The 26942-nt window shown below is 37.8% G+C and overlaps 3 protein-coding genes across 8 annotated transcripts; 2 read left to right on the forward strand and 1 right to left on the reverse strand.

The window, feature by feature from the left end:
• The first annotated feature begins 1052 nt into the window (after positions 1 to 1052).
• LOC107216918 (E3 ubiquitin-protein ligase RAD18) lies at positions 1053 to 21439 on the forward strand. Of its 3 annotated transcripts, XM_015654253.2 has the most exons (8): positions 1057 to 1428; positions 1656 to 1734; positions 1846 to 2359; positions 2554 to 2818; positions 3023 to 3083; positions 3168 to 3947; positions 4086 to 5685; positions 21429 to 21439. In XM_015654253.2, the coding sequence occupies exons 1-7, from the start codon at positions 1378 to 1380 to the stop codon at positions 4472 to 4474; spliced, it is 2139 nt and encodes a 712-aa protein (XP_015509739.2). In that variant the 5' UTR covers positions 1057 to 1377; the 3' UTR covers positions 4475 to 5685; positions 21429 to 21439. The 3 variants fall into 3 exon arrangements, with proteins under 3 accessions (XP_015509740.2, XP_046594781.1, XP_015509739.2); XM_015654254.2 differs by lacking the exon at positions 21429 to 21439 and having other exon boundaries at positions 1053 to 1428; positions 4111 to 4319; XM_046738825.1 differs by lacking the exon at positions 21429 to 21439 and having other exon boundaries at positions 1056 to 1428; positions 1659 to 1734; positions 4086 to 5258.
• On the forward strand, positions 5679 to 11351 carry LOC107216917 (sperm-associated antigen 1). 3 transcript variants are annotated; one of them, XM_046738826.1, is made up of 10 exons: positions 5679 to 5938; positions 6241 to 6520; positions 6751 to 6964; positions 7251 to 7412; positions 7657 to 7784; positions 7909 to 8012; positions 8306 to 8972; positions 9287 to 9410; positions 9492 to 9665; positions 10405 to 11351. In XM_046738826.1, the coding sequence occupies exons 1-10, from the start codon at positions 5781 to 5783 to the stop codon at positions 10485 to 10487; spliced, it is 2094 nt and encodes a 697-aa protein (XP_046594782.1). In that variant the 5' UTR covers positions 5679 to 5780; the 3' UTR covers positions 10488 to 11351. The 3 variants fall into 3 exon arrangements, with proteins under 3 accessions (XP_046594782.1, XP_046594783.1, XP_015509738.2); XM_046738827.1 differs by lacking the exon at positions 9492 to 9665; XM_015654252.2 differs by lacking the exon at positions 10405 to 11351 and having other exon boundaries at positions 9492 to 9831.
• On the reverse strand, positions 12074 to 25217 carry LOC107216920 (trypsin). Of its 2 annotated transcripts, none has more exons than XM_015654255.2 (6): positions 23223 to 25216; positions 15592 to 15686; positions 15324 to 15483; positions 15094 to 15207; positions 14004 to 14153; positions 12074 to 13590 (listed from the first exon to the last, which is right to left on the reverse strand). In XM_015654255.2, the coding sequence occupies exons 1-6, from the start codon at positions 23553 to 23555 to the stop codon at positions 13321 to 13323; spliced, it is 1122 nt and encodes a 373-aa protein (XP_015509741.1). In that variant the 5' UTR covers positions 23556 to 25216; the 3' UTR covers positions 12074 to 13320. The 2 variants fall into 2 exon arrangements, with proteins under 2 accessions (XP_015509741.1, XP_046594787.1); XM_046738831.1 differs by lacking the exon at positions 12074 to 13590 and adding an exon at positions 13597 to 13748 and having other exon boundaries at positions 23223 to 25217.
• Between the last annotated feature and the right edge of the window lie 1725 nt (positions 25218 to 26942).

A 26942-nucleotide genomic window follows, 5' to 3' on the forward strand; every position in this document is an offset into this window, starting at 1 on the left:
TAAATACTCCTAGACAAATTGTTTCGTATGTTATTTCGTATAAACTACTTCAACGCGCATACCCGTCAGAGGTAGGAATAAAGATCTTTGACTTCAATCGGAAAGTTTATACTCCAGATAAATGGCATTTATCTTCTCGTTTCAGTAGCTGCGTTGATATTCCAAAAAATAAATCGGTCACTAGTTGGTTTTACAAGGTTGTTGCACTTGATCACGTAGTAGACACCAGTTTTTCAGCTTCTCTACTTAACGTAGATACTTCACTTACGGCTAGCTGAAACAGCGTTCCGGAATTTCAAAAATCCTGCAATGAATTTTGTAATGCACTATTTCGACGTGATTTTTCGAGCGAAATCGAATGAGTGCAGTTCGAATAGGCTGCAAACAACGGATCAAAAGTTACAGCTGAAAAACAAAAGATTTCCTTCGTCATATCGCTGCTGTTGATGCCACGCTCTTTTCGCTGCGTTTTCTGAGTTCCTGGGGGTCCAATTAGTCAGGAAAGGGCCATACAAATAGAATCTGAGACGAAAAATTTTTAGCTCCACAAATGAAGAAAAAACTAAGGTAAAAGGATGGAATGAACGCAAGGAATACGAATAAGAAATGAACACCAATTCGAATTACAAAGAAGAAACGTGATTTCGATGATATCGGTATGTCAAACCATGTGGTGTCTTTCAGAAATCAGTTCAAGAGAAATCAGAAATATGTAGTACAAGAAATAATCAGAAACGATAAAATCAAATAAAGCCGTTTACAAGAACATGTGCATACAATTGGCCCTTAGCCTAACGGTACATAGCCAGGCACTTCATTTCGTCAATAATTTCACCGTGAATGAATAGATTCCACCGCAACTGTGTCTAAGATTACTATGTATCGCGCATTGCATGCCGTAGATTTTCGATGTTAATCGTGTACCGCAAATTGCATGTAGTCAGGCGCACTGCAGAGTCCTAGTCTTAACTGCAGGTTGCAATACACTAGGCGCATGGAGAACTTCAAATATTAGAACCTCCCTCTAGTCTTCATGCCCGCGATAGTCTGTCGCCGTTGTTTAGATTAGAGCAGCCCCTTGACACTCACCACTGCTCGTATATTAAAAAATTGTACGCGTTGTGTCCCCTTTTTTTAGTTCCTTTACGTGGCGCTAGTAGACTTCTGACACGCTCGCTGCCCTCGCTGACCGCGCACAATCTTGTCAGACAATTACTAGCGCCACTAGTGGTGGAGATTGGCGGGAGAATCGAGGGACATTTTGCGAACCACTTTTGGCAGCGTGTGTCAGGGGGCTGAATCGGAGTAAACACTAGAGTCTCCACATAACCTCGAATTACATACTTGGTTACATATGTTTATATCTACATATTCATTATGGAACAATCTCCGGATGTTTCTTGGCCATCGGAGTATTTAGAATTAACGGTATGTCATACAGAATCTTCAATTTGTTCGATGAATGCGTCTTTTGTTATGACTTACCAATCTTCTCGACAATTCACCTAACTTAAGCTGACATGGGTCTTGATAATCTATAAACAAAATTTAGAAAATTGATTCAAGCTTTTGAATCAATCCCATTCAGCCGTAAGTTGATAATAACATACACTACTCGATCTAATGAAATATTTACCTTTTCATAACCTTCGAAGAAGATCGACGAGCTCCTGCACTGCAGGATTTGTTACGAATACATCAAGACTTCGGTTGTTACCCCATGCTCTCACAATTGTAAGATATCTTTCGGCGATGGATTGTGTCCATGATTTTCATAACTGATTTACTATTCAGTCTGTCCTCTTGTTTTGACTGCTTGTTCTTATGATTCTGTTCCTCTTTCAGATTGTTCGATATGCATAAGAAAATTCTTGCATTATAAAACTCAATGCCCGGTATGTTTCGAGAATTTGTACGAAAAAGATTTGCACCCAAATAGGATATTAGATGAATTTATGGAGTGCTATTCATCATTGAAAGTAAAGCTCGTCAGCTGTATCAGAGGGGCTGAGATTAGAAGGAATCAGAAACATCCACCTGCATTACCTGTGATAGACTGTGATAAACTAATTGCTGCTGACAAGCCAATTGAAACTCCAAAAAAATTGTTTTCTATAAGAGTGAGGGATGAGACTCAGCTAATGGGCACACCCAAAAAAAATATCACTGTAGGTACGAGTGAAAATACGCCAAAGATATCTTCTCTCTTTGTACCAAAGAGTGCGGACAAAAGTAAAGCCGAAACAAGCGCTGAGAGGGTGCTTTGCCCTATCTGCAGCATTGATATAATGGCAACAAAAATCAATAGGCACCTGGACGACTGTTTGAAGAGGCAAGGATCCATGTCTCCCCCAAGACAGTACGTAGCATCTCCGTTGATCAATTAAGAGTGACCATCTAGCCTGGAATTTCAGAAAATGAACATAAATCAATGAAATATTTTTCTTATTGAAAGTGAACTCACAATTATTGTATTTTTTCTTGTTTTCAATGTCAAGTGCTTATATCCTTATGCATGGTTCTTGATTTTCATTACTTAGCACGTTGTTATAGATCTCATCATAACACCTTAGAGCCAATGCCAAAATATGTCATGAACTTAATGAAGGATGCTCAACTTCGCAAGCAGTTGAAGAAATATGGCTTATCAACTTCGGGAGTGCGTAAAGTACTAGAAAAGAGGTTGCAGAAATTTTCCACACTCTATAATGCAGAGAGAGACAAAATTGTTCCTAAATCTGTCCACGAGATCGTTAAACAATGTGAGGAAGAAGAAGTCGCTGAGAAAAGTGTGCAGCGGATGAACTCTTCTGGATCTGTAATTAAATCGAAGTTTATTCCATTAATTTACCATGAAGCATGAAGATTTTGTGAAATTTAATCTATATGCCCATATTTTTCTATGCAAAAGAACAGTTCAAGTTATCTTTCTATCTCAATTTTGAGCATCCAAAAAATAAACTCATTCAGCTATGTGATAATCTACTTTTAGTGTCTAATTGAAATTTTGTGAATTTTGCAGTTGTTGAACATTGATCGGAAGTCAGACCCAAGCTCAATTGAAGAAGCGCAAAAGCAATATCGTACGTTTAATTTGATCCTAGTGCATAGGTTTTATTTTTATTTTCTCATTGATGTTTACATATTAATTTTACACTAAATTCCAGTGTATAAGAATAAGGACAACTACCAGAAATTGATACAGTCTATAAACAGACGTGAGAAGTCTCAAAAGAAGGTGGGAAGATCGTTGTTCAGTTGTCAGTTAGATGAGGAGAGCATGGCGACGACGTCATCGACACCATTGACGACTACTAGTCAGAGTCTGTTGAGTGAAAGCAACGAAAAATACGAGCCAGACTCATCGAGCATAGCTTTGAGTCAGTATCTTCGGTCAGATTCAGACTCGAACACATCATACCCATTACAGCATTATTCACGAGATGATCCGATGCAGTTCTTAGCATTGGAATTATCTTCGGACAGTCAGAATTCTCCCCTCAAAGTTGAAAGCTCATTGTTGCTAGAAAGAAAACTCCAAACCCCCGTAGATCTGGATTGGAAGAGACATTCAGAGTCTGAATGTTCACATGCTATTGTCTCATCAAACCCGTCCCGGATTAGCGGATCCCCAGAATTTCAGTCGAGCTGCCACGAGAACAACTTGATAGCAACATCCATTATAAAAGAAGGCAGTGAGTCGAAGAGCGACATTTTTGATGCTAGCACCGAGGACAACCTCAGCGACAATTGCAGTGATGAACGCAGGAGTGCAGTGAATAGATCGAAGAAATTCATTCGAAAATCGCACAAGCAGTGGAAGAGAACAAAGACTTGCGTCGACAGCCAGTCTAATTGTGAAACGGATTCTGAAACCGATGTACAGACCACAAGGCAAAGGTCTGCAGCAAAAATTCAGAAGGGAGTATCGCCAAAACCTGATAATGGTGCGTAGGCAGGAGAAAATATATTCGATTAAATGATCTAAAAAAAAAAAAACGACCTTTCGAAAGCTCCTTGCACTTCTCCCATTTTCAATTCCATTTTTGTATCCTGGTAAAATTTATTGAGAATCTGTTTCGCAGGAAGCTTATATAGCGATTTTTCAAGGATGCGAGACGCGATTCTGGATATCGGTGAGCCGAGCTACGACGGCGGAAATCTGAGTAGCTCAAAGATGGATAAAGAAAATTCGGAAAAAACTGAGGTCGAAATCGAGCTTACGACCGTCCGTCGGTCATCTAGAAAAAGAAGCCAGATTTCGTATGCTACTGTTTCAAAAGTTCCAAAACTACTCGAGAAGAAGGGGAAACGAAAGAAGGTGCTTGATGAACAACGATCCAACGTTATTGATGACGTTAGTGACACGTTGGAGGTTCCGTATCCAACAAGTGCAGATGCTAAACCTGACGGCACGGTTAATCAGTTGACAAATGATACAAAAAGATCGTTGCGAAAACGGCCCAAGCGGTGAAGTTTAAAAGATAGGCTTTATAATTTGCGACTTGTGTCTATAGTAATATATTTATAATCAAGATAAGGTATTCAAATTTAAGTAAATCAGTAAAAAGGATACGAAATAACTGAATTAAATTGGTTACTTCGATATTCGTCTTACCTATTTATTCATTCTGAATTCTTTAGTTGCATACATGCTTACTGGGTACAATTCCTTTAAAAATGTGGACGTGAACTGGAGCAACATGGCATATCGTTTGATTGTCAGCTAATGCAGTTTTGTAGAAGTTGCTCATTGTCAGAGTATAGAAAAGTCTGTGCAAGATGTTAGTCCTTTATTTCGTTATATGAAGTCGATATAACGTAAAATATACGATAAAGATTTGATTCGATGATTAAATACGGCCCACTTAGATTTTGTGACTACGTATGGCGTCTTGATATATTTTTCATATATGATGGGGTCTAAGAATTAAAAAAATTGGTTACTGAATGAAATAAACGATTCCGAATTTCAGGCGTCGCGATCCGAAATCCGATTTCTCCTCCGCGTCGGTGCGATATGGGAACCCAGAAAAAGTCAATAGATCTAATTGGATCCAATTTTGGTTCATCTAATGTAATCCAATACCGGGCCATTTCGAGTATGCGCATCATAAGTCTTTCAAGACAAGCCTGTGTATAAGTTACAGTTTGAGAAAAAAGTCAACCGACAAAAAGCAGACGAAATTATCGGAATGCAACAAGTATGTAAAGGCGGGCCGAATCGCCGTGTTAAATGTTCTATGGTGCGTATACTCGAAGTGATGGGTCTAATTTATAGATCTTACATGAATCTATCAATCATACTGTAGAAAATTTAGAGATTTTACAATTATCACAAAAAATACTTTTGAAATAGATTTAATAATACTAGAAATAATTGCTTTATTGAATATATACCGGGAGGATTCTATGAATCTGATCACTCAACGCTAGCAGATTTGCAACTGATACTATATTTTAAATATGTTGGTACACTAAATGTAATTTCGGTTGCTTATTTGCAGGCGCTGAGTGGCGAAGTTCACAGTACATACCTACATCCATGTATACAGATAATTAGATGAGACTAGATTGAGATAAAATTTGGATATAATTAGATATACTCATTTCTTCCCGGCAATCGCTGCTGGTTATCGAACAAACGTGTCCGAACATCGTGCACGAGTCGTAAACAAGTCCCGGGTAGTCATGGAAACGCGGGGTAATCAAAAGCGGTAGAAATCGAGTAAACGCGGAAATTGGCGCAGTTTAGCGCAGAAAACGACCGTGTAGAAATAATGGGAAAGGAGGAGGTGGATCTCGTGACTGTGGTTAAGCCAGACGAGAAGAGATCGCTCTTACAGAAGTATGACATTCCGATAGAGCATTTATCTTACGAGTACGTAACCGGTTGCTCAAACGTCAAGGAGCTCGAACGAATTGTTCTGATCTTGAGGTACAAATTTTAATATAAAAACAGAAGAAAAAGCAATCACTGGACCGATGATATCTAGTGTGACAAAGTAAAGATTTTGCAACTACAGCCAAGTGGGATTCTCAATTTAACAAGCCCGTTATCGTTAAACTTGCAAAATTCTAATATTTACAACAAATTTCTTGTGATGTCTGTTATTGTAGGTATAGTAACACTAAGATCCATTGGTCCAGCGAATTATTTTTATCCCTCATATACAGATGAATCCTAGCCGAAATGTCAAAAAACAAATAATCATTCTGTCGTTAATTGTGACTCTGAAGATCGGGCGAGGAGGGTATATTTCCGGACTTAATAAACCGCGCCGAAGAATGTCTTGCCAAAATCAGTCCCAAGAGCCGCGTGCTTCGGGTCGAAGAGCCGGTCGTTACTCGGGCGATGTTGGATCCCGAGGACCGTAGATTGATCGACGACGATATGGCCAGATGGATGAGCGAGATGCAGGGAAGAGAGAAGGACCTTGATGAGGGAAAGGCGTTTACGGCTACACCGCTAGTCCCGCAACCGGAAATCCGGCAGACGCCAGAAACGAGATCAGCGAAAGTACGACACTCTGGTGAAATACTCTTCTGCGAATTTGCGAGCATGAATCCGCAAAGTATCTAATCCTATACAAAAATAAGAATTTGAAAAAAGAATAAAATTATCAGATAAGTTTGATGCTTTGCAAAAGCTGTGATGATTTGCAGAGAATATTTTCACCGCGATAAACCTCTTTGAGAAAAAGTATCATCAAAGTCAGCGTGTAAATTTTACGATTATGTGTCTCCTAGAGAAACTCGCAGAGCGGCGCGAAACGGGGTAAAGCGAAGGCGATTGCCTCTTGCGATTACGCAGGCTGGGACAGATTCGACGCCGATGCCGAAATTGACCGCATCGACTTACAGGATGAAAGGATGCAGGTAGAGGCAAAAAACGCACAACAGAGACAAAGAGAAAAGCATGAGGAGGCCAAGAAATTTTCAAAGGAATCTATAGTGAATAAATGTGAGATATTGTCAATATTCACACTGAGTTCAAGTATCGTAAAATTATCGAGAATTGATTCTTCGACGCTACCTAATCCCAGGTAGTGCGGCATTCTATCCGTGTCGTATTTGAATATAAAAGTAATTTTTTATCGCAAAAATTATTCTATATTTACTGACCGTGACAAATTGGAAGTTTGAGAGCTTGCACGAAGCTTTTTGTGCATTGATGTTCTTACAATACGGCCAAAACAATCAGCTGTTAACCAAGAAACGAATTAGCACAGGATCTATCTATTTTTCAGTATCGTTGACGGCAACGGAACTAGGCGTGCTGGCTGAGCACGAGAAGAATATGGGAAACGAGGCGTACAGGGTTGGCGATTACGAGGAGGCTTTGATACGTTACAATTCTAGCATTACCATTAACCCGAGTGTGAACGCGTACAACAACCGGGCAATAACAAGTAGGCGATTTTTTCAAGAACAGAAACGATTCCTCGTTTAAGAATTAAGAATTTAAATTAAAATAGTTTTGAAACGATTGACTCGATCCGAGAAATCTTGAATCAAAGGATAAGAAAAATTGCTAAAATTTAAAGAAATATAATAATCATAGAACAACGCGTCGGATTTGGGCTATTTTGCCAGCAAAATTTGTGTGGTAAAGTTTCAAATTAAATTCTTCAACCTGTATCTCCTTTTATGCAGATATAAAGTTGCGTCGATATCAGGAGGCTGTTAACGATTGCAACATCGTGTCGAGTATGGAGTATAACAACGTAACGGCTCTGATGAGGCGAGCACTGGCTCTTGAACATCTGGAAAAAAATTCACAGGTAAACACAATCAGGCTATTATAGAACGGTTGATTCATTCATAAATGACGTGTAAAAGAAAACAACGAACAATAGAAAAAGTGCAATTCTCTCACACAGCAATTTTGTCTCACAAAAAAATCAGGCACTCATCGATTATCAGACGATCTTACAGCTTGAACCAAACAACAAACTAGCCATAGCGGCTGTAAACAGATTGAAGAAACCGTCCGATTCCAAGAAAGTAAGGTAATACTGAGTAAAAAAAAGCAAATCCAAGATGTGTATTTGTTTGAATAGTTGCAACTTGGTAGATAATTCTAGTTTGAAAATACTCACTATTATCCCACGTGGGACTTGAAAGAATATAAAATGAATTTAATTGCATGTAAGACAAAATCAAAAAGGGACAGCGGAGTTTGAATCGATAAATTACTTATCGAAAACTATTGAAACAAAAAGTAAAATTCCTAGATATAGCATATTTTCGTTTAATGTTTAAATCCTGTGACAAATTTGATTCAATTCTGAATCTGCGATAGAATGAAAATCGAGGAAGAAATTATTCCGGCGGTCATTTCCGAGACGAAAGTGGCTAAAAATGAAGAATTGAATAACGTCACTAAGGAGCGATCGACGGTAAAAAACGCTTACGATTTACCAGAAGAAAAGAAGGATTCCTCCCCGAGTTCGAACGGCGTGCAGTCCGAGATATGCTTCTGCGACAGAGCACCGGGTTTTTCGCAGAGTCCAAAACCGCCCCCGCACTACAAAAGCAGTTACTGTTTGCCGCCGCCTCGCAGAACGCCGGGTTCGCGGCCATTGGCTGTTAGATCCGCTTGGGAAAATCGGAAGGCTGATACGTCCGGGACAAAAACGGGCTGCCCAGACGCGGAATCGCCGAAGTTGATGATCGAGGAACTGCCCGGTCATAACGAGTACGAATCGACTTACAGTCGACCACCGGCGATCGCTGAGCTGACTAAGAGTAAGGGAAACGGAGAAAAAACCGTGACGAGAAATGGGGATGAAAAAGGGAAGAAATTGCAAACGCACAAGAATAGAGATAAGCTCGCGGATAAAAAGCCAGAGGAGTGCCAAAAACCGAGGGAGAAAATCCTGTCCCCTGTCTCAATGACTCACAAGAAAGTCGAGGTTGCTAGTAAATATGAGAAACCCGTTTTCAAGGAACAGGAAGTTGTGATAAAGGTTAAAAATCGCATTGTTATAATTAGTTTTGTAGAAATTTAATGTTTCAGATTAATTAGGAGATTCGCTAACCAGAAATTAATATATTAATTTTATCACGACCTAGTCGTACATTGCTTTTATATTTCAATAATTGAATTCAAGTCGATCAAGTTCACTTCAACCTTATAAAGCTTAATCGTTTGATTGTGCATGGTTTTGTATTTAAAACAAGCTTTTATCCATCCTCTAAAACGATGTATGAATTTTCTCAGTTTCCGCCAACGTGGTTTCTTTCGAATAGTTTTTTAATCGAATATTATTATCAATTCCAGGATCTCGACTCGATCGAATCGCCCTACGAATTTCTCCGCGTATGGCAATCGCTGAAGACCGATATTGACTTATCGCTACATGCGAAACTCTTGCGATCTTTAGCGCCGGAGGAGTTCAATGTCGGTGAGTCAAAAATAGTCTGCAATTCGAGTTATCATTTATTTTTCAACAGTCAATCAACATTCTCGTACCGTATTTCCACAGTCGTCGGAAATAAACTAGACGGAGGTATGTTCACAATTTTGTTGCGATGCCTTGAAAGACATTTCTGCAAGGATCGTGAGGACGTTCTCTTGGTTTACCGGTATCTAAAAGCCTTAGCTAAGCTGAGCCGGTTTTCCATTGTACGATCCTTCATGGACTCGGTCGACAAAAAAGGTACCCTGACAAAAAATCAAAAAATATTTATGGATAAATTGGTTAAATTAGGGATACAGCGTCGGTGTACAATTTGGTCAAATATTAAGATCACATTTTGTTAAAATAATCTATCATTAGCGCGTGGAAAATATAATACCGCAGATTCAAATTAGGAATGCTCACTTCTTGATCACAATTTGAAAGATTATATTCACGTCTGATCTGTTTTTTTTTTCTTAATGTAAAGCTCATATTGTTTGTTAAATTTTTATGAACAATAGAAGTCAAATTTCTTGAAACGACCTTTCTAAATGCAACAATACCATCAACTAATATGTAACGACATATGTAATTTATCTTAATAATTGATCTTTGTATTTAAAATTTGTCGAAGTGAAATTTTATTTTAAACCCATAAAACCATATTGCTCAAATCAAATTAATGTTCAACGCAATTATACCTTGTGTGCCATTTTTTTTTAAATCATTCGTTTGTTTTATTCTAATACCATACTTGTTTAATTAGACTGTAGGTCTTCCCGCGGCGATTATCTAAGTACTACGAATTCCCAATTACCCGATGAAATGATAAATCTATATCGAAGTTTTTGTTGCACGTTTCCAATATCTTAACGCGATTGCGGTCAGCTAATTGATTAGATAACCCGGTAGATATACCGGAAGGTATCTGCGATGTATATACATATATTTTTTTCTGAAGTAGGTATGTATATTTCATGTTTCATCAATTTTACAGTTCTCCTCAAGATGCTCAACTTCGTCGAGGAACACAACTCGCCTTTGGCTGCCGCGGAATTGCGTCACGCCTACAACGTATAAATCGCCCAAGTATATAAATACAAATAGGTAGGTGTGCGCACGTGCAGATCGTGTAGTACTTTCGAGCCAACTCGTCGACGTCTAACCCTGACCATCTTGGGTCTGATCCCCGATTCTTTATTTATTTTTGTCTCATTGTTCCAACTCTGAACGCGCTCGCATGTCCTTAGTTTTTTTTTTTTTCCCCTCTTAAATTGTTGTTATTATTCGTAATTTTTACCAATTTTGAATAAAAAAAAAACCTCAAGATTCTGTATCGGATAACGATATTTTTTTCAACGGCTTAGAATAGCTATGAAAATTATTTTTTTTCCGTTCATCCGAATGGATTCGAGAAACTTGATTTCGATTTTTTCTGTATAAATAAAAAGTTGCCAAATAATATTTTTTGCAAATGTTTTAAAACATGAAAACTATTCATTCTGTCCAACACTTTTATCGCTATTAAACTTTACGAGCCTTCGAAAACGTTATTTATCAACACTTAAAATTTCGGAAAATCGTGGGACTTGAAACATGTTCTCTAAATTAAACTAAAAATTGATTGAACGTTTAGTAGAAAAAATAATTCAACTTAGAAACAACTCCGTATATTACAGACGTTATTCAGAAAGTATTTTCTTTTTTTACTTTTCGGTTTTAAAGTTGAACGTGCCGAAAAAAGTGTCCGTGTTTTCGAATTAGCACAATGGTTTAAAAAAAGAATCAAACCCAAGTGGATCAAGCTTAGTTGCCATTCGAGTTGGCTCGGAACGCACCATACACTGAGGACGAAATTGATTTACTGTTATACATCGTATTCATAGCATTTAATACATATACTTCAATAATTGACTTTCTGTACTTATGATCAATAAAATATTATTATGAAAAACAGTACTAACGTAGATTCAATTTGATTCTCCAATTATCGATTCAGACAGCGTTTCCAGCAACCAGCGAACCTCGACGTAAATATTTTTCACACTTTCTCATCCGTTTTTCATTGTTCTCTTCCATTTTTTCATTCCTATCCAAAGACCAAAGCACGACATTCATACACATCACACGTAAGTACTGGCAATTATCCTGTTGACGTGCCTCCGGCGGATCCGTCATGCACACACCAATACATTCACTGATAATTTTGCTTAGTGCACAGGCGTCGATATCGTTTATTTACAGTTTGTACACGCGATTCGTAAAGGTGTAAAATATGCGTACGACCTTCGTTGATTCATCATCGCGTTACGATGGGTTTGACATTCTGACCGCGACCTGAGACTTGCTAAAATAGGTACTAGGAATAGTTTTTGGGTAGTGAGGCAAGAAAAAAAAAAAAATTAGCTCATAACATCACCTACATCAGATAATATTAATTATAGTTTATGAAATCAAGACGTGATGGTTCGATATTTTTGTCCACCTACACATTTTTTTTTTTTTTGTTTTTTTTCAAATAAGATTTTATATACTTGCAATAAAAATACATCCGCCACAGGGATAATTTACTGCCAACGAAACCTGTTTCCAAATAAATACAATGATTCTCTTAGCGAGTGAAAAAAGGAAAAGAAGCAAGATGAAGAAACTAAGTTACCCTTAAAGTTGCATCAAGTATAAATAACATACTATAATATATTTGTTTGTTTTCATACAATGATACCTAAAATGTATAATAATTTATAATTAACGAATGAATAATTATTTTGCGTATGTGTTTTTGTGTAAGATATTTACAATAAACGTGTTCACAATTAACGTCTGTACAATGTTTGAACTTTGATCTGTATAAAAATAAAACATTTTACATATACATGACAAATTATGAATATATAATAATGATAATGTTAACAATAATAATAACAGTACCATACATATGTATGTATATGAATGTGTATAAACAAATTACAGCAAAGTAAGTTATGCTTCTTTTCGTTTTCTTGTTTTTCGATTAAACGAGCATGATTATTACACTAAGTATATTGAATGGGCAATGCTATTATATGTATATCCGGAATGGTAAGATCGGATTGTGCTTCAACGGGTAAAAAAAACGACGATTGTTTTGTTAACCGTATGATAATTCGTTATCGTATTATATGTATAAGAGACTAGAGCAAGTGTGGTGGGATCCAACGTATATTGGAGAGCGCGATCTGCTGGCAGGGCATACAAAATTCTCGATGTCCGTATTTAAAAATAAAGCTCAATGCTTGTTGCGTTTTACGCACCGACTCGACGCCAAATGACGAAATAAAGGCTTACTAGCTTGCACGAGGTTCTTTGCCTCTTCGTTTCGGCATAAATAGCACGAAACCCTGATCTAACCTAACTCATCACGATTACACTCGCATTCCGAGTCTGATCCCAATTATTGGCGTAATCAAAGACATGGTCGTAGTTGAAAGATACCAATGGAAAGAGGGCTGTTTCGTACATGGAGAAATTTTCAAGATTTTCACTCCTGCCCTCTCTATTTTAATTCGACTTTTTCGGCTTAGGTGTACGTAAGTAAATTTGGTCAAGTGCACGTTGCGAGCCTGGGAAATCCGCAGACTATATAGTAATAGTATACGGTCAATTTCATGCACCTGAAAATGAGCTCGAACGATTTACTGCCCAAAACCGTTGGCAGCTATTTATAGACAACCGAATGTTCTTTACGCTGTCGGTAACGCAGACTGATTGTACTTGCTGATTCTTGACCGATGATGCGCTAGATCGTTTTACATAAAGTAAATTGTACATTCGTCAAGGAGGTACGTGAAGTTCGGCGGGTCCCGTTCAACAAGCAGATCAATTTGGCTCTCGCCGTGACTGTTTCGCTAAACGCGCGTTTTCCTACCCGTTTCTAGGATGGCGGTTCACTTTCGACTCTCTCCCGATCCGTGTAGGTAAAAAGGAATACAAGACACCCGAGGAAGACGCCCCAAGCTGCTGGACTCCAGCCCTTGGCCGAGGTTGGAGAGGAGGCACTGGTCGCTATGGTTTCGACGATCCAGTCGCTGAAGACGTAGACGTTTGTGTAGATTCCCGGGAAATTAGCGAGTCCGCACTCTTTTCCCCATGACACGACCCCCGTCAGCATATCGTCGCATATCATTCCGCCACCCGAGTCACCCTAGAATATTTTGCATCTCTTGAATTTCGCTTACAACTGACCGAGGGGCTAATTTCTCGGTCAAGTTGCGAACCTCTGTTGATTACGATCGCTCAGGGATCGAATGACATTGCTTCAACTCCTCTTTGAACATCAGAAGATCAATTTGAACGGTTCTTCTATGATAAGATTTTCACAAAACAATAAACTGATGATGTAACGATAACTTGATACGGTTAAGAATGCTGTGCAGAGAATATTTCAATCCTCTGTAAGGATTTGACAGAGTAGTTGGACGAAATCTGAATCGTCATCAGGGAAGATTAGAAAAGAGGAAACTTCACCAGAATAAATGATAAGTGAATAAAGTCTCGTTACGAATTTCAAGTGATTACATCGATTGGCACTAGATTTATAATGATTCTTCGAATTACCTGACAGCTATCAAAACCACCCTCGATGTATCCTGCGCAGATCATCACTTGAGGAATGTCGGAAAAATTGGCCATCAGTTCTCGGCACAGTGTTCTATCGACGACGGGTATGTCTATGTATAGTAGCTCGTTACTCAGTGCGGTATTTTTCTGAAACAGAACGTAAAAATTGTTGCAATTCACTGTTAGTCAGTTTATTTTCTGGTACATTCGTCATTCGTTGCACACAGTGGGTGACATCGGCTATTATTCGTTGTCAAAGATATATGACTATATCGAAACGCCCAGAGTGACCAACTCGTTCTAGTTACAAGAGCTAGACCAATTTGGCGTTTATCATACATTTTAAGTACGCGGAGCAACAAGTCACGCGACCGTACCGAGTAGTTACCCAGCAACAAACAATTCGAAACGGCTTCTTGTCACGAAAGCATCTACTTGCCTAAATTGACTACCGAATATATATTACAACAAGTTCTAGATGGAGCTGGGTGTGAAAGGAATGATTTATCTGCGAAACTTTTTAGCTAATGATCACTGATCGATACAACAACCTCATAATCATTTAATGACGGGTTGACAACGAACGATAATAAGTCAGTTAAAATGGTCAGAGAACTTTGCGGATACGAAAACTTTTCAGCAAAACTGTTCATTTTCAACGAGGTTCCAAATTGCGAAGTTGAACTGGAATGATGTCGATCGCTGGGGCATTCAAATATTCGAAAAAAAAATCCTCGCCGTACGAACGAAAAAAGTTTTGATGAAATTTTACTGGTAAAATTACTTCGAACAATCAGTTGTTACAATCACACGACATATAGTATAGTATCTTATATCCCAATGAGTGAAGATACTAGTAATATGAATTAGATCAGCTTCTAAAATATAGGACTATCTCATGTAGACCGAGAGATTTTTCGTGATGAGTTTGTAAAACTTGATTCACTGGTCTTATGATCGTTGTGATGTAATGAAGTTACGATCATTATTAAAAATGATACAAGGTGAGTGACCGTTTCACAACTGACAGATGACAGTGGTCACCTTGGAGATAAAAAAAAATCCAACCAGACCTCAAATTACTCACGTATTTAGTTACGCCCCAACCAGAAACTTGGCAGGGTGTTCCATCAGCGACGGTTTCATTCCTGAGCGCCTTTGCAGCAACAGCTTCATCGTCCAGGGTCAGTTTAGACCGGAGCTGCAAATAAACCAGGCCTGGGTCAGTTATCAATATGAGCCCACCACTTACAGTATGAAAAGCAGAATGTTTCACGGCTGGTCTCCTCTTGAATCAGCGCTAGGACCGGACAGTACCTTTAGCAGTGCGATGTCGTTCCTGAGCGTGTTGACGTCGAAATCTTGGTGCACTACAACTCTCCTGACTGCCCTCGTCTGGGATCTGGAAGACGGCTTGTTGAGCAACAGGTCACCGGCGTATACCTTGATGGTGGAGGCCGCTATGAGTTTCCCGTTGCTGAAATATAAGGGGTAATGGGCGGTACAGTGACTTCAAGGATCAGTAATTAAGAGACGATGAACTTCCTCTTGGTAAACAACGTGATTAACCGAACAAATTACCGACCTGTACATGCAGTGGGCGGCAGTGACGATCCATTCTTCATCGATGATGCTACCACCGCAAAAGTGGACTCCAGTCTTCGAACGCCTGAGAGAGACCTAGAAATATGCACACGTATATATGTGGTTCCAAGTTATTAATACAGCACGGATTTAGATAATCTAGTTCAGGATCGTTTTATACCAGTCCACGCGCTCGCCGTAGACACATTGCAGTCTAGACTGTCTTGAAGAATGACTAGCTCGGAAAAAAATATATTCACTACGTCTTCGATTTCGTTTTTCTCCTTACGCCATTCTACTTGAAAAACAGGCACAGCATACGATTTCAGGTTCACCGGACTTTTTTAAGTTTTTATCATTCAGGAACCGAATTTAACATAATCCAGAAAATTCTCTGATTATCTCATATATCTTTTTGCTAAATTTGCTATTGAAACGGAACTGGTGTTTTTCGGATAGTATTCAAAATAAAAAACGATTAGTAGGTACTTCGGAAGGAATCTAAAAATTGCAATTGGCAGAGGTAAATACTGAAACAACATTGCAGTTGCCGCTTTACAGGTGTTGTACAATTCAGGCGCCAACTATTTGCCTCAAGAAGTAACAGGAATTTTTGAAATCTCTCGCAATTCTGAGTTTTTTTTTTAAATTTCAATAATTTTGGAACTTCTCGACACTCGACGGCTAGCTTCGGAAAATTGCAATGACGAATTTGTTAGTCAATTTTCTGAAATCTACTGAAAACTCGTGTGATTATTCTAATCTTAACGGAAGCTTCGATAAATTTCAGTCTTTCAGAGAAATCACTTGAGAAAATTTGAGTACGTTGAGCGAGAAAGATTTCTGATCATTTCTTTGACACACGCATGTATATTCTACGCTTCTTTGAAACATTTGTTTTTAAACCATTGGAAAATCATCGAGGGAAGTTTGACATTTATTCGGGAATATTTTCGAGGTGTAGAGCGCATGATTGGGGATAGTAATTTTGTAAAAATTTGCCAGTTAGTTTTGAGCTGAGTGTAAAAACGATTAAATATACGACAAGCGCAGCTGTATATTGTAAAATTATAAATACCTCGGACATTCTGACGTTTGAAATATAAAAAGAAATACAAGTATTTGATGGAAATGTAAGTATATTTTAAGTTCAGGTTGAGATCGAAACGATTTCGAATATCGTCCAGCCTTGGTCGCGGTTTACATTGCATACAATAATATCTATAGGTGATAGAAAAACATTGACTCGAATATCTCATGGCACAATTTCCCCCGTGATATCGAACTGCAGATTCCGTACTTACGCAATTCTGTTCGTTAGACTTTCGCTTATCAGATTATTATATATCATTGCTTATCGTAGAACGATAAGAGAGCTCACAAAGCACGTCGATAAATTATTTAACCCTGCACATACTGTTTATGTGGCTTGTAGGATGGAAAATTTATTTTTCCCGTCACCGATTTGGCATCCTTTCTTCTTTGTTTTTCCCCCCCGCTCAATCCACTCCATTGGTACTAACAATGAGGCGTGCTCATTAAATTGCATGTATGCATATACACATGTATAATCGTTGTGTTTGGCCAGTCGAGCAAATCTTGACGCCATCGGCCTCGCAGTGATGTCATTAATACCACAAATATACATATAGCAGCGCAAATACTAACGCGAACAAACGGTTTTAAGCCTTGTATGTGACCCGAGTGTAGGTACGCGTAACATTCTGCGTCAGACTAAATATTTTTTTCATAATATACGTTCGTGTCTATATCATGGTTGAATCATACGAGAAATTCTTGGTCATTCAAATGATAAGTATAAACTGTAACGTAATATTTCGTGCCACACATGCATATAATGACACGCATGGGCATAAATCGTGGAATTACGTAACCGAGTTTTTGGCGTTAGTGAAAACGTATCTAAATAATTCCGGGTAAATGTGGAACAGTGTCAGATTTAGAAAAAAGATACATGTGGTGCAAAACGGATGACCCATAAAAAATCTGATTGATCGAAATAGACAAGAATGAAATGATAGATCAAGGCTAATAGTAGTTATTGATTCCCCGAGAGAAGCCTATCAGTATGGAAACTCATTTGCGAAGGAAATACCCGATGATTCACTTACATATCATTACGCAAACTATTTGCAATTGGTACACACGTAGCATGTATCTATGGTACACATAAAACGTCATCGTCAGATGACTGTGCGTAAAGAAATTTCTATCTGTGCTTACTATGTTAGTCCTAAGCTGTATTCATTCCTCAGCATAACCGTTTATCGAAAAATATAGTTCTAGGTACAAAATGGAAATTAGTTTTGCTGCTGTAACCGACAAAATCTGCACTGAGAGAAATTTCATTTGTTATAGTAACTAGAAAAATTCGGTAAAACAGGTATCGTTGAAAAAACTGTTTGAATATTGTTGGAATTACGAAAAACGAGGTACGCCTAACCATTTTGCGCTATCGTCGATCCTTTTTTGGTAATTGCAACGCAAAATCAGTTTCTTCGGTTTACTCTACTTTTTAGTTAAACAAGGCTTTAACGTCAATTTATTGTTGCACGAGCATTAAATTTTCGCACCAGTTGTAAGAAAATCTAGTAACAGTGATCGTAATGAGAACGAATAGATACGGATACTAGACTTTCCGATAACAGCAACGAAACTAATTTTCATTTTGTATCTAGAACTATATTTGTTGATTGTGGTAAAAAATGAAAATAGTTAAGGACCGAGCGGTAACCGAAACTAAAAATTTCTTCCGATAGGTATACTATTTTGTTTGATTACGGTAAGTGGTATTATATTTTCTTGTAAGTTGTAACCATTGCAATAATTTGCTATCGGCGGAGTAATGAATTAATTTTGTTGCCTTATTCGGTTGAAAAATGTTGTCAACTGAACAAACACATTTAATCCTAGAATAAGCGGGACATTTAGTCTTGATAACTATAACCGAAGTAAATAGTTACTTGTACCAGATTTTCGTGTTGCTTTAACAGTACACAAATCGTTATTGTAAAGATACCCATTTGACTAGAATTTTCCATCAACTATTTCTACATCTATGAATTCAATTTTCCTCATTGTAATGGCTGGATTGAATAATTCATTCGACAGATTACTGTGTACGAACGATTGACCTGCGGCAGCTTACAGGAATAATCTCAACCTTCTGACAACCATAACATGATTCGAAAGACTGCTAATAAGAGATACTTTGAAAAATCAAGATTTCGAACAATTTATCTTTCGTTATTTTATTCCCGCATGGTTCAAATACAAGTTTTGAGCCCCCCTCCCCGGAGATTTCTGAAATGTCGAACAAAAGCGCGATATCACTCGCGTTGTGAAATCACAATCACAAAACAAATAAGTATTCGAAATATTTAAGGCGGTTGCGATGTCCGTGGTAGAAGTGTGGAAATTAAATGAAAACAAAATGTTATCGAGGAGGAGGCACCAGTTTGATAAATTTGAACGTCAAGTTACACTGATTGTGTTGCTGCAGAAGTGAACTGGAATCTGTCAAAAAAGCAGCAGGCGTACAACCAAATAATAAAAATGAAAAAATGTGAAACGCCCCTCCTACAAAAAAAAATTCATAACGCCTTTAAACTAATCATTCCTTGGCGGGGAAAAGCATCGAAAATTGCAAAGTCGAATAAACAGAGTTCAATTATGGTGAAAATTACGGAAAACGTTATCGTTTTATATTACGATTTCAATTTGACTCACGTGAATTCACATTTATATCGCTTTAGTTGCCTGTCCGGACAGTATTGCAATTCTTTATTTAAAGTCAATTTTTAGGAATGGGTTACAAATGATTTGTCAAAAATCGTAGAATGCGTGTAACTAGAAACGAAAAACTGTCATAAACACGTGTCATCTTTACAATTAGCGTTAAGCCATAAGAAATACAAAACCAACGACCTTTGCGTTACTGCAAATAGCAATCACAAAAGTAATTTATAATAAGATTAAAGTCGTTGCAAAATGATTTCCCTTCAATTTTTTACAAGCAGTATTTCTATTATTTATTGTTCGCGTATGTTTAAAGCAATGAAGCTATCTTTTTTAACGCAACGCGTCCGAATTATTTCCAATGTCGTAGGTTAATGTGAGTACTTATTTCAAATGAAATCTACTCAGTTTAGATTATTAATATGGCACGCAGCGACTCATTATCGGCATTAGATATGAAGCCGTTTCGGCTGAAAGCGTTAATTTTTACCAAGGTCAAAAGGTGAAGATTATTTTTATAACCTCCGTATTAAAACCTTTCGACGAAATATTTTCCTCAACCATTCGGTACGAAAGCGATCAATTTGTCTAAAGTTCAACTGATCATCACTGTTTTCTTTTTTTTGGCGGCCTAGATTTTTTCACAAAGCTTATACCATATTTATAATAATTTATGGAACTCGGCTGGGGTAAAGTTTCGTAAAAAAAAATAAATCCAAAAACTCCAAGGCGCCAGAGATAAAATATGCTTTTACGTTCGAGAGATGCCTGCATGTATGAATTGTGTTTTTTTATCTTCTCAGATGCGACTGTTTTTGAACCGGCAAAACAAGGTGTCGTATGCAACTAATTCACCTTGCAAGCTTCGTATCTAAGAATAACCGAATCGAATGATCGTGCTTGCCCAACGTGCCCCTGAGATGCAACAGCATAATCGTACCAAACCTCTGTCATACACACCGCTACATATTACATAAATGTTTACGACATAACATTTATTACCAAATGAAACAACCGCTCCGTTAACCTAACCCGACCAGAAAACGTCAGGTTATAAAGTTTTCGACGATTTCAACCGAACTTTGTATTTCAAACATCCGCAGATGGTGAAAACGGATCGATCTTTTCAATTTCCTTAACATGAATTCGACGCGAAAAAAACCAAAGGCCATCAAAAATATTTTAAATAATCAAAATGGATCACCGTGCTTGTTTTCGCAACGCACTGAAGCCGATGAACAATTTTAAGCTTAGATTAAATGATAATTTTTTTCCGGGTTTGATATGAAAATTGAACTTCGTAAGTAACTGTGACCGCTAGATATGGTATGTTTAGTTAATTTTTATCGTATATTTGGTCACTTGTATCAGACTTTCTTCTCACTGTATCGCAATCACAATTCGGGTTTGGTCCAATGCTAAAGTACGATATTTACGCACGTATTTGTAACGGTATTAAGAATGTAACGGTTCAGCGAAAGAAGTAATCGTACAATAAAAAGGTAAGGTAGGTCACGGTTTGTAAAGTGAAACTGAGTATGATTGAATCGAGTTTTATATTGAAAGAATATTCCGATCGTATTAATGAAATATCGGAATTTAGAAAAGAAAAGTACACATTGGCATTATACGGCAAAGTCGAATAATTTGCCAAATTTTGATTCATATTTGTTCCGTTTTTTAACGAACTTTTTGTACGAGTCATTTAAAGCGAAGTTTTGCAGTATTTTTAACACGGTTAAGCTTCTTGATTATAACTTACATCGTTTTTTGTTTAGTCAGTTGTAGATCTGAGATAAGAATTCTTGTCAGATAGTCCATGTAAAGAAAATTCATTCGTTAACAAAATCAGATCCAATTCATGAAAAATCTCCAGCTACGTTATTTGCGATAATGATGGTGAACACGAATGAAAAAAATATCACTACTGTGTAATAGAACATAAGAAAGGATATAAAAAATTTGAGACAAGGTCTTACAGTTCGAACGTCCAAAATGATTGAACTCTGGTGTTTTTGATCAGATTCTAAAGTTTTCGGGATTATTTTGTTTGCCTCACATATATCGAAAGATTTCCAGAGATCGGATGAAAAACATCTCACGAATGGTTATTCTCAAAGCAGCTAAAAATAAAATTGCGTAAGTACTTATACGGCGCCGCAGATGTTTGTTAACAATTACATTTGCGCGTTAAAACTGCAATGCATAAACTATAATGCACGATTTCTTAAAAGATTTTCAAACACCTTTGGAATCTGGTCAACGAGCAAAGTGAGCCAATCAACGTTAAAATCGTATAAAAAACAGAGTTTAATAACTACGAATGTCCTAATTATAAAATCATTTATCAAATCGTTGATATCTCAGCTTGTGTTTTACGAATTTGCTAAGATTCATTTTTATTAAATAACAGGAACCTTGATTTATTCGCGTTCACTGTCATTGGTGTAAATAAAATTACTGGAGACTTCTCAGACGGTTTTTTTTTCTCGCTTTTCCTAACTTTGAGAAGTTGATGAGCCAAGAATCAGTACTTTGTCAATAATTTTTATCAAATTTCTATACTCGCGAGCAGCGATGATTCCGCTCACAGTGCAGGAAAAAGAAGCACTGCAATTATAACCGAAAGCTTACAATTAGACATCGAATTTTCATCTAAAAGTGCTTTGAAGTTGTTAAAAATTTAGTACACCCGTTCGATTTCGCGCTTCAATTACTCGGCTTAATCATAAGATTATTCTCTACATTGCGGTTCAGACGATTTTATTTTCTCATATTGTTATCGGTGAATATTTAATTTTTTAAGATTGTGCATGTAGGTATTGATTTTGATTATCAAAAGCAATTGTGTTAAATCGTTTACTAAATAATAAATATTCATTCCAGTAAATCTACAAAAATTACCTCTCCCAACAAAATCAGCCATCGTTGAATTGAATACCAGATTTTTTACACCTACTCCAAATCGATTAAGACTAAAAAATCGGTATTTGAACTTTAAGAAAAATAATTTTCGTATATTTTTTATCCTTTATTTACACGAAAATCATCCTCGCTTAGAAATGCTTCAATTTGTTAAGGGAATTGCATGATTTCGTTGCAGTTCACGACAAAATTCTCAACAAAAAAAAAATATCGAAGTTGATGTTAAAGTTTCATGACTTTTAGGAAGTGTAAATGTGTGTAAAAGTGTGATCAAAAACCCAATATGCTGCAGTCCAAGAAGCTCCAGTCCCATAAGAATATAACGTGCCCAGTATTTTTGAAAATTTATAATCTACACAAGTTCCCGATAATATTTCAAAATTTTTCTACTGACTTTGTGACACTCGTGCTATGATTTGTTTCGACAATACTACCACCATTTTTTATTAATTAATTTCTGTTTATCTGTCATTTAGTCAAATTGATCAATCGAAAAATGTCGACTTCTGTTTCGGTAACATCTTTAGGCGTGCTTGGTTCGAGGTTTTCTTTTATAAATCGACTGAATCAGGTACAAGAGCAAAAGTATCGCACGGATGATGAATTTCCTTAATCACTCAATGTGCGATAATCTCTTAATGACACCAAGACTTCGGGTGACTGACCTCAATCAGTGAGTTTACCTGATTTTGCATGCCTTCAAGTGACCGCATAACTTCGTTACTTCAATTAACTTCAACTGACCTTACAGAATGTCTTTTACAGTGTACACCTAGCTCTACCACTTCAAGTGACTTCGCACGCCTTCAAGTAACTAAATGACCTCAAACGACTTTGGAAATTTTTTTTTTCCACAGTATACACCTAACCCGAAGAGTGTTTCCTCCCATACTCGCAATGAAATTATTTCTCGGTTTCCCACGCCGAATTGATCCTCCACTATCTTACCTGATGTGGAAACTGTCCAACGGTGGCCTGAACCCTGCCGATGACACGAGGGGGTGGAATTCGCCCCTGAAGAGTCTCGTTAGCGTCCGAATCACGATCGGCGAGCGGAAGTTCCGATTCGTGGAGAACGGATCCGGTGAAGTTCCGCCGAGTTTCGCCGAGGGTTGATCGCGCCCTCCACCTTGCCATGGGTTGAAGTCGAGCCGGGTGGCTGTTGGTGTCGATGGGTAGATGGGAGGGCGAGTAGAGGTGGAACACGACCACGTGTATCGCGTAAATCGCTACGAGGCACAAGTAGCTGTGTTCGTTGGTGTTGTTCAAGTTGCTGTTCATGACCCCGTCCTGAGTGCGACGAGGTGCCCAGACCCGTCTCTTTCCTTCTACTGGTGCTATTTCTCCGTCAAGTGTCTAGGTTAGAATAACCCAAGAAAATATCGTCACCGAGTTCGCAGTTCTTCCGGTCTTTTCAACGTCCTATCGGAAAATCTTGCGCTTCTCTTTCGACACATGTGTCACGCGATCGCACTGAAATCGCTTCTTCGTCTGCCGTGACGGTGTAATTTCGCCTGTAATTTCTCGAAGGTATATATCATTAACGGTGACACCAATGAATTATCTCTCGGTTCCTCTTCCCGGTCTTCCGTTGCTCCCTTTTCTCTCGCGTTACCCGATATCGAACTCCTCCTCGGATTCTTCGTTCACACTTAATTTCCACTTCCCTTTCTTCCCCTTCTTTCCGACCTTCGTTTCGTTTGCTATTCGAGGGTTGGGTCCGTTTGTCACGCAAGATCCTCAAAATACCGAAACCGTCATGCAACGCGTCTAATTGGCACACGATATTTCATCCGCACACGTTTCACCCGCCGCTTTTGTTTACGTATATTCTATTTATTTTCCTGTCTCTGCTTACTGATAATTCTTGTTATCTTTTCTTCTTCCTTGGCGTTTCCTTTTCACAACGCTGTGCAAAAGTATTTGCACTTGCAACCACCGTATTCGTACAAGCTCGAGGCCGCACTTGTTGCACGGGAAATAATTCAAAGCCGAAGAATTTCACCTTGAAATTTGTTTTTCCTTTATACTCACGTCACGTCACATTTGCACACGCGTGTAATTACCAAGCTGCGGTACTAAACCAACTTCCTTCAAAAACATTCGCATTCGAATTCGGTAACCGTGAATCGAGCCGTATATCTGCTTGTTTGCACCTTTGCTCAGGGGTTGGTTCGAGCTTTCTATATATATATCAAATCTGCGTGTCCTGTAAAAAGGGTGTGAGCTTGTTGTCCGGCGAGTCAAGGCTGCGGAAAATATCACCTTTTTCACTCCCCCGCAGTGGTTCTATACGAATTGATACAGCTGCAGTGGAATTTAAACAAAATGAACCGGAAAAAATCGTTCCAGTTGCTTACACGTCGAAAAAACTCGCAAGCTGCTTAATTTTTCTCACAGCGGAAATATCAGGATCACACACCGTGAATTATTATTTTTGTAAAAGCTTGCGAAGGCGCTAAAATTAAAGTTTATCAAGTGTGTGCGTAGAAAAAAAAAAAAGAACCGAAACTCCACAATTTCCTTTTCCTCAAGTTTCGGTCAATTAAACATTGTTGTTGTTGTTGTTGTTGTTGTTGTCGTTGTTGTTATTATAATTATTATTAAAAAGAAAAAAAATTTTACTCGTGATTCGTAGTTATGTTCGTTATTTTTTTTTTTTTTTTCACCCCAGTTCACTGGTTTTCCAAGCTTTCCTACGATCTGCAACTTTTATAATTATTTTACACCTCACTGCCCGTAAGGCCCGGTGTTTGGGTGACGGAGGATTAAAAAAAAAAAAAAACGAACAAACAAACGAATAACCACTGTCGGAATGAAACACACGACGAAGTTTCTTGCGCGGTTATTTTATTTTTTCAAACCTGCGCAGACGGAGGTGATCGAAAGAGATCGTCGTCGTCTCGTCGCGTGCTGCACAGGTTCCCCCGGCTGTGGCCGGCGAATCACTAGCGCTTTTGTACATAATGTGTACGCGATATACCGACCTCACCTAAGCCTCGCACACACGTCAAAACCTACCGGCCGAGCTCCTGACCGAAGATAAGTTGGTATATGTGTCAGTGTTCCGCGCGTATTACACGCCACATTCGTCATGTATGTGCGTGTGTGTGTGTATACATATATATATTTATATGTATGTTATATATCGCCTGTACCTATGCGTATATGTATACAAACATATGTATATTCGGTGGGAGTTGTTTCGTGTGTATATTTTCACTTTCGGCGGTTGTAACTTATTTCCTCTTGCATTATCGCGTTACGCATAGATGTAGGTACGTGCACGCTCCGGAATAACGAAACGATTCGTACTGTTTGTATGGGAAATTCCATTCTTAGGATGGAAACATTTTTTTTTTTTTATCACCAGTATGTAGATTACTTCGGTTGGCCGTTGAATAAATATTTTGGGGTAAGGTGTGACGTAGTGGAAAAGTTGGAAAATGAAAGGGTTACAATTTCCAAGGTTTCAAAATTAGGAAGATCTGTTTTATCTAAAAAAAAAAAAAAAAAAAAATAAGTCTAATGTAAAAAATGATCGTAATTAAGAAAAGTCCAAATGAGAAAACGTACGGAGTATTGAAAATCTAAATATTTAGAAACGTTAGAATTTGCTTGTTTACAATTATTCATTCCGTGGATTCTTAATTTTGACTTTTCCATAACTCCAATATCTACATCTCGAAATTCTGTACGGAACAGATTTTCACGTTTTTGTAAATTCGGTTCTGTAACCCTTTAATCTTCTTTCAGTGTTCTTTTTTCATTTTTAACCCGACCATTTTTGAATTGTGTATAACGAGGTTTATTTTTTCATCGCTATGTTATTCTTCTGAAGTCGAAAATGTAACAGAATATTCCATTCCTCCGCATCAAGTTTTCAAGCAAGGTTCGACGATTGATTGAAAATACTGACCAGATAAATCTAATCCCTTCACTCACACTGCAGCACGTAATATTTTGAAAACTTGTTTCGCGTATGAGAACTGCAGATGCAATATATCTCAAGTACATAATTGAAGCATCTATGAAATATGTTATATTCGTACTTCTGACGCATCATTTCATCGAATTTCTGATACAATTCATTGTACTTCTGGCGTATTACGTAATTTTTCCACACATATTGCTTTTAACGATGCAAAGCCATCGATTTGAAATATTTTACTGTCGGGAGTCTGAAGGTCGCAAGGTCGCGAGATTACATCTACGGCAAATGGCATTTTCTGCACTGTGTAACATGACCTTGAATTAATTGTGAGCTGATGTATGAGTATTGTTTTGCTACATTATTTTAATATTACAGATAAGTATTTCTTAAAACTTTCACTGCAGACGTAACTCTAGATTCTCAATGCCGTATTATTGCTAAAAAATTTATGAATTAATAAAGATGTCATGTTGTACTCGAAATTATAATTACGAAGTGGTATAAACGTTTAAATATTATATACTCAAATATTCGGACTGAAATTTTTCATCAACATCTCGAGAACAATACAATATTATTTTTATTACGCTCAGAATATTTCGGCGAGGTATTAAATTTCATATGGCAGTTAACATACACGCTAAAAACATGTTATGCATGTCATTGTAAAACAACTCTCGAGCAAAGAATAATAGAAAACGTCTTTCTCTAATTAAATGTATTTCCAGCTAATT

This window comes from Neodiprion lecontei, chromosome 4 (assembly GCF_021901455.1).
Source record: "Neodiprion lecontei isolate iyNeoLeco1 chromosome 4, iyNeoLeco1.1, whole genome shotgun sequence".
NCBI classification, from domain to species: Eukaryota; Metazoa; Arthropoda; class Insecta; order Hymenoptera; family Diprionidae; genus Neodiprion; species Neodiprion lecontei.